This window comes from Apostichopus japonicus, chromosome 4, assembly GCF_037975245.1.
Source record: "Apostichopus japonicus isolate 1M-3 chromosome 4, ASM3797524v1, whole genome shotgun sequence".
NCBI lineage: Eukaryota > Metazoa > Echinodermata > Holothuroidea > Aspidochirotida > Stichopodidae > Apostichopus > Apostichopus japonicus.
The window spans coordinates 24986517-24999624 of NC_092564.1; the positions used below are offsets into that span (position 1 = coordinate 24986517).

Below are 13108 nucleotides of genomic sequence, written 5' to 3' on the forward strand. Positions count from 1 at the left end.
AGTATAATAGTATTATATGTACTATGATAGGGTGATATGTTCTATATACAGCATCATATGTACTATATTCCTTATGATCTGTAGTTTATAGCTGTTAAGATAGCATACTCAATATAGTTTCCTCAGCGATTATTAACCAGGCTAAAGCATCAGACTATAAATGCCAAGTTTTACTAAGAACATATTCTGTATTCCAACGACAGAAGTGTGGTCAAATAAGGGCAACATTAAAGCCATAGCAAGTTAGACTTTACAGTGTGCATCTGTATATTTAGCCACCTGAAAGTTTAACCAACAAATGAAGTTTTTCCTTTCTAAGTTTTCTCACATAAAAGACCTTTGTAGTGGACCGATTAACATCACTGTCGTTTGTTACGTTGTTACAAATTATGCGGAAATTGTTGGTTCTCTTTAGTCGAAACTCCAACCCCCAGGATCGTGCTCCTTTAAACTATATGCAATCCATTACAAAGATTAGGACATGATTATTGTTTAAGCTGGCAGTTTCAATATCATAGTGAAAGGAATAACCAAGGAGGATTAAATACAGCAATTGAATAGTGATTCAAAACCTGTAAAATAGCTGCATATTGATGTCGTTGTGAAATTTAAGTCTCCATAAAACCTTGTGAAAACTATAAATGGTTTTTGTTTCACTTCTTAATTTTACTAGCAAACTAGCATGGTTTACTCATGTGTAAACTAATGCCATGTCTGGCTCCCACGTAAATGAAGTGTCTTCTTGCCTGAAAAAGTACAGTTAACACATGACCTATAAAATATATGTGGCATTATCAACTGTATTTATAGGCAGTTAGGCAGTGGGTACATCTTCTGTGAAAGTGTTTTTGTGAGTGATCAACCAGTTAGTGGTGATGTTTTGGTTGCAATTTATTAAAAGCTTTTTGTTAGGTTTTAAACACCATTATCGATATTTGTGAAATATTGTAACATTATGTTGTAGTTTTGTACTCGACTGTTACCATGGTGATATAGACTCAGTACTTTAAATGCAACCTGCTGCATTAAGTGACCCATAATCCTCTAGCAAGTTTCAATTGATGTTATGATTGCAAACTGTAGAGATTAAAGGGATCGGCATGTTTTGGCTATTTGTCTTTGGCAGGCAGGTAACCTATGCAGGCAAGTCGGTATGTGTGTGTGCGTCTACATGGGTGTTTGTTTGTTTGTGTGTGATGCAGGATTGTAAAACACAATCTCTTCTCATGATGGCCAACATCAGCTGAGCTCACACTTGATATGACTCTTACTACCCTGTGATAAGTGCATGAACCCCTATATTGGCGGATAAATGATGTAAGGTCATTTAATGTCGATAGAGGTCAGAATGTGAACATCTCTTAAGTGCTGTATTTCACTTTGACACAATAACTCAACCGAGGTGAACGGTTGCCAACCCTGTCACTTTGACATGCGATCTCCCTCTGATGAGCACAAGAAATAGTCGCAGTCACAAAGTGAGGTACTTTGTGAAAATATCGTAGCTAGCTAATACACAGATAAATGACTACTACAGATGACAAAATATGATGCAAGTCATTTTGTGTTTCTCAGTAGATGTTTTCTTGGTTGATTGGTCTGATTAGATGATAAATATTATTGTTTGGAATAGAGCAAAGCGAATCAATGCTAGAACAAACTTCAAACCATTGACCTCTGGGTTACAAGCTCAGGGCTCTACCAACAGAGCTATCCAGCCCTTAGTTGTTAGCGATCCCTTGATTGCCATATCTCTGCTGGGGGCGCCAGTCAGAGGCCACAGTAGCTTGCATACTGTATAACCAGTTACATTCAATACAACCCAGAAACAATAGGGATAGGATTTCAAGAGAAATTTAACTTTTAATATATAATCATATAAGCAACTGGAAGCAGATAATCAGCTTTCGGTCATTCATTCATTCACTTATATAAATTTATAATTTATTGTTATCTATTACGGCTATTGTTCATCTCATTTTGCTTTGGTTTCTGTCAGGATTCCAACCATTCACAGAGACAACAATGCTTCCCATTCTAGTAGTCTGCCGGTCCCACCGAGCCCGAATTCATCCGACCGTTCCATGGCATCGTCCGAGCAGCCGGAGCGGGGAGGCAGCGAACAGGGCCAGGAGGAAGATGAGGATGAGGATGATAGCCAGGATGCGGCGGAGTACCAGATACCGAGATCGACCCCGGTAGTCGCTCCTAGGGTGGGTACAGAGCTCATCCTGGCCCCTCTCCTCTCCTCCACTCCCCTCCCCCACCTCCCACCTGCTTATCATGTATCCCTGCTGCATTTATTCATGGAAAGGAGATACATAATAACAAAGGCATAGTAGTCATAATGAGGACTGTGAATAGAATTTACCAGAGCTTGGAAGGAAAAATAATGAAAGCTTCCTTCAGAATGGGAGACTAAATCTTGTAAAATTGTAAAATCTAAAATACATCAAAGAATCTTCCATAATTGCTCAGTTTGGGTAAAACATTGTCACCATAACCACTGCCTAAATTGGACATATTGTAAAATGGGATGAAAACCTGAGAGCGCAACAAAGACGTATGGATATACCACCCCCACCCCCTCTCCCCCCACCCTGAAATGAGAATGTGACACTGGATAAAAGACCATTGTCTAAATGACCTACCAAAGTATATATATATATTTCATGATTTTTCCTTGCCACAAGGTTCTGCGAGCATCATTTATCAGGGTGTTGGGAATCCTGTGGTAAAATTGTCCTGACTGCCCCCCACCCCCCCCCCCTGGTCCACAGGCCACATTTTGCCTACCTGGTCGTCTAGTCAAAGAGCAATCTTTTCTTTTGAAAAAAAGTTAGAGACATTTTGAATGTGATATCTTTTCAAGTGTATTTAATGTTTGCAAAATTTATGCTGCAAATGAACCAGATGCTTTGAAACTTGTACCGTACCTCGCGTGGAATTCATTGAGATATTGAGTGACCGTACATATAGTAACAATTGTCATAATATTTTGGTGTCAGCTTTTGATCATTTCTTTTTCTCATGTGCAGCTGTCACTTGCAGAGAATTCCGAAGCAGATGAAGTGAAAGAAGAACCCAAAACGACAGATTTACCAGAAGGAGTTTTATACATGGTAAGTCTACCATATTTTGCGGACACCCTAACCACTAGGCTATGGACGCTGATTGTATATCCAGAGGTTCGAAACCAGTAAGGAAGGTCGTAATTCCACTGTAGGCGTTTGTCACCTGTATCGAACAATACTAGTTCTGTTTTTGGTGACATATTTTGCCTTACTCTAGAGATCAAACATGATGCTAACCAACTCGAAATCATTTGTGATTCCTAAAGCCGGATCTCGAAAGAGATACTTGGAACAGACGTTGTTAATGAAATGGAGGTAAACGACAAAGACAAATGAATATATATATAATTGAAATCGTAATGAGTTGAAAAATTCTGAACAGTGCAAAAACTTCCAGTCTCCACCGGGATTCGAACCCGGGCCTCCAGCTTTATATGCAAACACCCTAACCACTAGGCTATGGATGCTGATGGTATGTCCAGAGGTTCGAAACCCGTAAGGAAGGTCGTAATTTTAAGAATACCTATGCTAGATAGTTTACCTAAGTAGCTGGGACAAACCCCTACATATGAACCTCAACCCTGTGCATATGAACCACACCCCTACATATGAACCACATCCCTCCATATGAACCACACCCCTACATATGAACCACACCCCTGCATATGAACCACACCCCCTACATATGAACCTCAACCCGGTGCATATGAACCACTCCCCCTACATATGAACCACACCCCCTACATATGAACCTCAAACCCCTACGTATGAAAAGAACCTCCTGCATATGAACCCTTTGGTCAATTTAGGCATGGTGTTAAAATTAAAATTTTATATTAATTTACTGATATATTATTATTTATTTTTTTGGCCTTCAGGTGAAAGCTCTTCATGACTATGCATGCTTAGACTCGGATGAACTCTCCTTTCTAAAAGGTGAAACTATCCAGGTTATAGCTTTCGATGATCCTGAGGATCAAGTAAGTAAAGTGTTGTTGTTATATATCACTTTTGTTTTTTTTCCCCAATTTCCTCCCAAAAAGTATGTCAATATGTGAAGGATCATTAGATCATTAGTGCTTTATTATGTACAGCCTGCTTTAATCCAGGAATGAATTACTTGTTAACAACATGCTATTTTAACTTTGGATGTCAATAAATAACAAACCTTCAAGAAATATTCATTATTATGAAGTGCAACAGTAGTTACAATGTTTTCAAACAAGTGCAATACATTATGTACATTAAGTCTGAATACAAATGCACTACACGTTACAAATGTGGTCCAAATTTATGTACAAACTCAAATTCTGATAATATTTTCAGAGTGCAATACATAATGTACATAAAGTCTGAATACAAATGCACTACACATCACAAATACAGTCCATATTTATGTACAAACTCAGAGTGCTAATAAAATGTTCAAAGTGCAATACATAATGTACATAAAGTTTGAATATAAATGCACTACACATCACAAATGCAGTCCAAATTTATGTACCAACTCAGAATGCTGATAATATGCACAAAACTCAGAGTGCTAATAAAATGTTCAAAGTGCAATACATAATGTACATAAAGTGTGAATACAAATGAACTACACAATAAAGTAGATATCTAGAGTTCAGTACATAGTGGAAATGAATGTAGAATTGCAATGCATAATAGACTACCTGCACATAACAGTATTCCTGCACATAACAGTATTCCTGCACATAACAGTCTTCCTGCACATAACAGTCTACTGCATATAGTATTCTTCCTCCACATAACAGCCTTCCTCCACATAACAGCCTTACTGCACATAATAGTCTACCTGCACATAATAGTCTTCCTTCACATATTAGTTTTCCTACGCATATTAGTCTTCCTGCGTGTGACAGTCTTACTGCACATAATAGTCTACCTGCACATAATAGCCTTCCTGCACATAATAATCTTCCTGCACATGTCAAGCAATGGATTCAGCTGGGCACTGAATATCTGTAGCGTTGTTGTACATAGGCCATAAGGAGTGTTACCTGAAAGTTTAGAGTGACATGAAAAGGAGACAAACATCGGTTGAATTATTTGTTATTTCATTCCAGGACGACGGTTGGTTATATGGCATTAAAGAATCGGACAACACACGCGGCGTCTTCCCTGAAAACTTTACCATCAGGATATGATGTCACCCCTGGGGAGGGTAAGATGTAGGGTAATAGGTAACAATCCGTGGCATTGATCTGGTGCAAACTTTATAAACAGTTATCACCGTGGTGATGATAGCCGCTGCCTCCTCTCTCATCGACCAGCGTGATAACAGATGATGAAGATGATGGTGACATGAGATGGACGGTGGATGTAACCCTTAAGGTCATACCAAAGTTTCTTGAAAAAGGTTGAAATGTTAACAAGGTATTTTTTTTGCCTTTATTGCAGGTTGAGCTAAAAAGTTCAGTGGCTGTTAGTTCTGTATATTCCAATATGCTATGCATTTTATGGTTGGTGACACCAGGTTTTTTAATGCTCACTGCCACAGCACAGTGGTCCATGCAGTACAAACGTATAGCTGTCTGGGCTAGTTTTTTTTGTGCCGCGAGTTGACAGCAATGTGGTTGTGTTAACTTGAAATTTCACAACAATTTTATTTTATGTTACATTTTCTTGGCTCTGTTGCAAATTTTTTATTTTTAACTTTGCTAACGCTCTTAGCTTTATGCTTCAACTACCCTAAACAGTTACTTCTATGTCCGAGAGTATGTGCAAGTTTATCTGACTGGGCCCCCCCACCCTTATTGCTTTGTTAAGTTGGGGGTTGTGTAGTGGGGGGTGGGGAGGATGTGTTGTTAGATGACATTAATGTAGAAGATTATCATGAAGTGGGATCATTATGCTCAAAACAATTCTTTAAAATGATTTTCAAACTTTTCTGCGGAATTGATGTCGTTGCCGATTGGGTAGCGGATGCCTGTTTGGTCTGGACCAAGTATTCTTCACACTTTGGCACAGTCACCGCCATTGTCTCTAGCTAGCGTATTTCACATCTGGAAGAACAATTATCTTTACAAACCTGGGTGAATGAGACTTCTAATAGGAGATGTCTAAACATCTTACAAACCAATAAGGAGCCCTAGATATCTCTCGTCGGAATATAATAACAAAATGTTGGTGTGCTTTTTGTCCCCTGAAGACTTGACTTTCTCCGCGCTAAACCTATCCAACCCCCCACGTAGTGAGTAGAGTCGGTTCTTGGTAGAAGGTTGAATATTGATGCGACTTTTCAAAATACCCGGCGCCTCAAAAGTGGACATATACGATCTCATTTGATAACAGTAATGACCGATCAGTCAGTTTCATTCGTTCTGGTGTTTTATTACCAAAGAACAGATTGCATAGCAGTTAAAGATTGCAGTGGTGTAGCCAGGTTATTACTTGTTTTAATTTTTTTTAATTTTATGAGGTGAGGACATAGTGTGAGGTACCCCCTCCCCTACTCCTCCCCTACCCATGGGGAAATGAGAACTGAACTTCATGGACAATTGTCCCCATCTTTACTCTTCCCTCCTCCCCAACCCCTTCAATTCCAGGGTTGTGTATTTGTCATTAACAAATGTTATTTCAAAAGGAAAAAGTTGGAGTAAGCAAAATTTTCTTTCCCAATCCAATTTTTTTCCCTCATTTCTCAATATTTTTTTACTTCATAGATTGAAACAGTCATTGGTGCACTGGGTTTGGTTGACATCAACCAGGACACTGCTCTCTAGCAGGTACTAGTAAATTCATTCTCCAAAAGCGTCTACAAAATGGTGTCTTGAGGTGAAATGTTAAAAAAAGTCCCCCCCCCACCCCCTGCCCACCACCACCTCTCCTGTCTCCTCTGTGTCATTGCTTCTGTCAAGGATTGAAATTTTCCATCATCTGAAAATTGTGGCATTTCTTGTGAGGCCTTCTATAACTGTCTTGCACTTTTTTAAATAGTTTAATATTTAAAAGCTGCTTTTTCTGAATCTTGGACTTATAACTGCCTGCCCCATGATTCTCATGTACTAGTTCTATGGTAACACCTGGGACCATCATTATTGGTTGCTATTTCATGGAAATACATGGAAATACAGTCATGTAGCCATGGCAATATATCTTGCACATACAAGTATCTTATAAAATCACAAAGGATATGGTTTTTCAAACTTTCTGATAAAACAACCATCTTTTCACTTTAAATACTATGAAAACATTTTAAAATGGAAGAAGGGGTCTCAACGTATTTTATTTCTCTAGGCCGAAGGAAAGTAAACACTGCTGAAAGATGGATTGCATTTGTAAAATGGATTTTGTACCAGTGACAAACACCCGTCCTTTCCAAAATGTCTCTTTTAAGGAGAGCGTTGAAGAATATTCCACCTCAATTGTCCCAAAAATCTCCACTGCCAATATAATTCATTATGTATAATCCATATTTTAAACCAATGGCATATTGCCGTCGGTGCCCCAACCCAGTTACTCCAAAGAGTTTTTAACTATCACCCATTACGGATGGCATTATGACTGCCGTGCCCCTTTAATCAAGTCGCTGTAAGTCACCTCGCAATTATCTCGGTCGTTCAACTCCATCATCGAACAGACTCTGGGCTCTAAAAATTTGTCCAAAATTCCCAGCAATATTTGCATTAGAAAACAGGTATTATGCAGCTAGCTGTATGAAACATCAATAGCTAGGTTTTTTGACATGTTGTCTCATACTTCAAAGAAAATTGTCTTTTTTGTGCCATTTCAAACTTTTGGAAATAGCCATGGTGACCGATTTTTGAAAACAGTATAATTTCATTTAATGAAGATCCTAGGAAGTTTTCTAGCTTCCGTTAAAAAATTGGTAATGCCCCTCCCCCTGTAGATTCTGATTTCGAGCCCTAATCCATTGCACGGTGGTGAAAGATACCAGGCTACTACCCCGAAGCAAAGATTAGCTTGATTTATTTGTATGATCAGTGTAAGCTTTTTTCTTTTTTGTTTGTGTATGATTTATGGTTTGCCTTATATTGTTTTTTCTTCTTCGTATGGCCAGTACTTACTTCACCTTCAGACAAGCCTTACTCCTTTGTTTTTTTTTGGTAGTAGTCTCATGTTTGTACATTTCTGTGTTGTTTCTTCTTTGTTGATACCAACCGGATGAGTTGAGGCAATGGCATTGACATGCAGAGATTGTTGGAAAAGGGAAAACGGTTTTTGAAGTACAAAGTTGAAGCGAGGTGGGGTAGAAACAGGAAAACTTATTTTGAGTTTAAATGTACCGAATAATGTTGTTTTTTTTTTTCGAGGAATATTCAGTAATAACAGTTAAATCAGTTTCTCTTCAGTTTAGGACTTTTTTCTTCAGTTTAGGACTTTTTTTTATGATTTATTTTTAATTTATTGAAATATGAAAAAGTTCAAAGTGAGATGTGTAACATTCAAGATTGACATAGTACTTGTTTTATTTCTACTATTGGGATCGAACCTTTAAATTGTTAACATAATATGTAATGGTCATAGTGTGAAATTAGTTAAGCACAAGGTAGGACATTCTAAACCTCAGTTGTGTGCTGTTTCCTCTGCACTCTCTCCACCCCTCCCCCCAACCTCTCCCATGCCCCCCCTCCTTAAAACATCACCCCAACCACCAATGCACAATTTCGATACAGTAAGATGGCTAGTATAAACAGTTGCATGTATATTCAAAGTTTCCATTGTCTGTGTTTGCTTCATTGTTTTCTAAGCAAGTAATCCATTCAACATACAATTGAGTGACTATTAGCTAGCCCTCTCTCTTTTCATGAATAATTCATGGCTAGTTAACTCTAGATCGATTGGTTTACGGTATTTCCGATATTCTTTTTTGCCTTTCTGAAATGTTTACATCTTTGAAGACTCCACCAGTACTAATGGCAAAGTATAATCGCTTTGTGTTTTTTCTATTCGGGGACATTCTACGTACAGGTTGCATGCTGTTCCAATCCTGTATTGAATATCTCAAGTTAATTACTGCATTGTCTTCTCAAACAATGGTTAATTGTTTGATTTAATTTATGATACTATATAATATAGAGAGAGATAGAGAAGGAGGGTGTGCTTTATACTTTAAGCCATGTTGAAGTTTGTGAAAAAGAAAATGTACTCTGGCTAGCGTTTCAGGGCATAAAAAAAACGCACCACCGTGGGATAGTTTTGGTATAACCACATCAGGCCAGTAAACATGTTTTGTTTGCCATTGTCAGCAATTTTGATTACAAATTTAGGCAGAGAAAGACCTCTTCATGAATGGTTTGCATGACTACCGATTTAATCCTTGATAACTCGCTAAGTTAAAAGCCTCAAGTTTTGCCTCCAAAGTTTAGCATGCTGAGTGTCTTCAAAAGAGCCATCCTGGAGGTACACTGCCTCTGGCATGAGATAACAGAAGTAGAATTGGACAGTTAATTAATGTCTTAATTAAGAGAGCATGCTTTAGCGATGCCAATTTTAATGTTGAATAAACTTGGAAACAGGAGTGACCATTTTTTGGGGCATATCAAGATAGGGAGACAAGGGTTGTGGGGTGGGGGGGGGAGGGGTGACAATTTTAATGTTCTGAAGTAGTCACCCCATCTTACCCATATCCTATACTCACCATTTCCAACCCTACCCTAAAAAATGGCAGTTTCTTTTTGGGGTACATCTCAATATCCTCAGATTAAAATCAATGCGGTACATGAAAGTATGAATTCAAAAAAAAATGTTCTCGAAAATTTTTCCAGATTTGTTTGTTAGTATCATATTACCTAATAGACTCTATTACAGTTTCAAATTTCCACCAGTTGTGAACCCTCTTTGTCATTCTCTATCAGTGGGTGGATTATGGGTGGTGAGAGGAGGGTGGGAAGGGGAGGTGGGAAGTTTGAAGGTGTTAAAGAGTAGATGGGGATGAGGGAAGAATTCCTAACTGCTATCATCTGTACTGAGTATAACTCTTGCATTTCCTATCCCTCTGAGTTAGTAGCTTCTGTAGCAAAAATTTCTTTTCAACAATAATTTTTTGTTTTGTTTTCTCCAATTATTGCTATCTTCAGTATTGCATGTTGATTCTACCATTATATCCTCATTAAATATTAATAATTGAAAAAATTATGTTACGATCTTCTTTTGTACTTGAATACCTTTTGTAAATAATTCTAAAATATTGTGTATCTAAGATATTTCTTTCATATTTTTGTAATCTTTCCTTTTGACCGTGCAGACTACCGAGAACAATCTGCATCTCTCACAGTAGTCGCATCTTTTGGATGTGAGCACACAATCCTTGAAGTAAGGCAAGGAGTGAACAATTCTCTTGTTTATCAGTATGTTGACAATCAAGTTTAAACATATTCCATATTGCCATAAAATGAGAAAGAAAATAGTCCGCATTTATGATGACATGTCGAACAACCTTGTTGTTGTTGATTCAATCAAGAAATTTATATATTTAAGAAGAAAGAAATTAAAAAATGTGAAAAGTTTATAACAAATTGTTATTTTCAAACACATTTTGTGGATGTGAACTAATGATATTGTAGGGGCAGAAAATGTGAACTATTGATTTGGGAATTACCTAGTATTGAAAGATATTACATATTTGGAATAGTAATAATTCCTTTTGTTATGAAAGTATAAGTAATATTGTTCTATTGTCTCTTCACACAATAAGTTTGGTGGCTAAGGGCCTCAGATTGTTTTCTTTTCTTGGGACTGAATATTTCCAGATTTTAATAAAATAATTTCTGAAAAGGAGGTCAGTATCCTTCACATAGATATGTTTTTGTATATTGCTGAAAAGAAACTTTACCAAATTATAACTCCAAAAGCATACACAGTCCCAGTGCATATGAATTCAGAATTCAGAGGGGAATATTAACCACCTTTATGCATTTGCCCTCAAAGATTCAACCATACTTACTGGGAAATAATTGTATTTTTTTCTTGGAAGGTCATTGTCAGTGTTGATCATATTCACATTTAACAACATCATTGACAAACAAGACTGAATTTTTCTGTAAATGATATTGACAGGAGTGATTGGAATTCCAATGATTAAAGTATTAAACTTTACAATACAGAGGGGGCTATGCAGAAACAAGTGTTCCTTCACCTTAAAAATGTTTCTCTGTTTTTGAGATATTCCATGGAGTGGTTGTATTTGCCCAGCATGTCATGTTTAAATACCACTATATGTTGGGTTTTGCCTATGTTTTAACTGTTTATAATAGAAATAGGGGGAAAGGAAACCCTTGTGGTTTCCCGATGTGTATATCAGTTATTGTGTCAATAATACCAAAATTGTGTTTCACAGCTACAAACAATAGCAACCATGACCTATGTCAAAAGAAGTTTTAAAGAAAAACACATTTATGGAAAAAAAAATCAAAATGCTGTAGCATATCCTTTGTTTAATTCTCTTTGGCTTCCATATGACATGATATAATATATAATATGATATGTTATGATATAAAATGGTATGGAATGATATGGTATGATATGGTATGTTATGATATTGCATGATATGGTATGATATGATATGGTATAATATGATATGAACATCTAAGAACATGACATGCTCCAATTGAATAAAAAGCAACAAATGTGAGGGAATTCTTAATTACAAGTTTTTTTAAATATTTTTTATCACTTCAAATTTATGATAATGGTTGGCAGATTTCCTTTGTGCTTGGATTTGAGTTGAACTGCAATATTCTCACTTTAAACAAGTAAACCTAAAGTTGGTCTTCTTTTTTTCTGTTTCTTATTTTTTGAGTTGTTTTTTTTTGTTCTTTTTCTATTCTAATCTTATGTTGCTGTTCAGAAGGATTCATTTCCCCGACATTACAGCTGTGATTGGGAATGTAGTTTGTAGGTAAACTGTTATCAAGGATTGTACTCTGTAATAAAAATAAACTCTTTGTTTTTCTTTTCATATTTATTCTGCATTTATATACATAACAGGTGTGTTTATTGCATAGCTTGTGACAGCATTTATTATGATTAAGAAACGGTATTTTGGTGACAACAACCAATGATCTTTTGTGATAAATAAAGGAAGAAACTGGCCTAGAATTGTTGCATTTATTTATCAACGTTTTTTAAATATTTTTGGATGGATAGGTATCCTTGATGTTAACTGTACTGGAATGTCTATGTCAGAAAATGTTTGGCCCAATTTCTTCCAGTTTGCTTATAATGCACTCCTACACATTGAAGGTCTCTCACATCACAGGTTTACATGAACCTTTGAGAAATGGTTGTCATGACTAAACAAAAGTTGATTTAAATCCCCTCCCCCCACCCCCTCCCCCTTCCAATATCAGGTGTGAATGCCTTAGTGTTTGCTCACAACTTTCTAAACAGTTTCAAAAGGGTTGAAAACTTTGGAATTACACCTTGAAGCTGTAAGTAACTTATTGTAAGAATTGAGTATACAATTGTGGGCAGGATGCACCAATGCATTGACCCTGATGGTCCGGGGGGGGGGGGGAGGGGTGACATGGTGTATGAGCTTGACTGTCTGCCCCACAACATCAAGGGTCATGTTTAAAAACCTTGTCAGGAAATAGAGACTTATGCCCAATTCAAAATGGTTTGTTGTGCAGTCTTGTTGACTGTTCTTCCATGGTTTTTGCAAATTGGGAAATGGGGAAACTCCCTAAAATTAACTAAGCTAACCTAAAATGTCCATAATAATATATAGTCATTAAAATTTCAGATATATAGTACCATTAGCAAACCCTACCTCCACCACAACCCCCCCCCCTCCCCATTGATCTTTGTAACTATGCTTCCCTTTTCCCCCTTATGAGCACCATCCATGAGCATAAGGACAATTATTTCAACCGGGGCTGAATCTCAGCTCCGGGGCGTCCCTATTTCGTCACTCAGCCTCCTCAATGGCTTAGTATAACCCAAAACATTAAACATGATTCAAACTCTTTGTAGGAGACCGCCTTACTAGAAAACTCCGGGAAATCCCCCATTGCGCAATCGATTAAAGGAATTGAACTGTTAGA

General features: G+C 37.2%; 1 protein-coding gene across 1 annotated transcript in view; it reads left to right on the plus strand.

The window, feature by feature from the left end:
• Positions 1–12155, plus strand: part of LOC139966910 (myc box-dependent-interacting protein 1-like) — a 30638-nt gene extending 18483 nt beyond the window's left edge. Inside the window, exons 8-11 of the mRNA XM_071970380.1 lie at positions 2000–2213; positions 3039–3122; positions 3953–4054; positions 5165–12155. Coding sequence (XP_071826481.1) covers positions 2000–2213; positions 3039–3122; positions 3953–4054; positions 5165–5245 — 481 coding nt within the window. The 3' untranslated portion in view covers positions 5246–12155. The remainder of the gene's footprint in view (positions 1–1999; positions 2214–3038; positions 3123–3952; positions 4055–5164) is intronic.
• Positions 12156–13108: the final 953 nt, after the last annotated feature.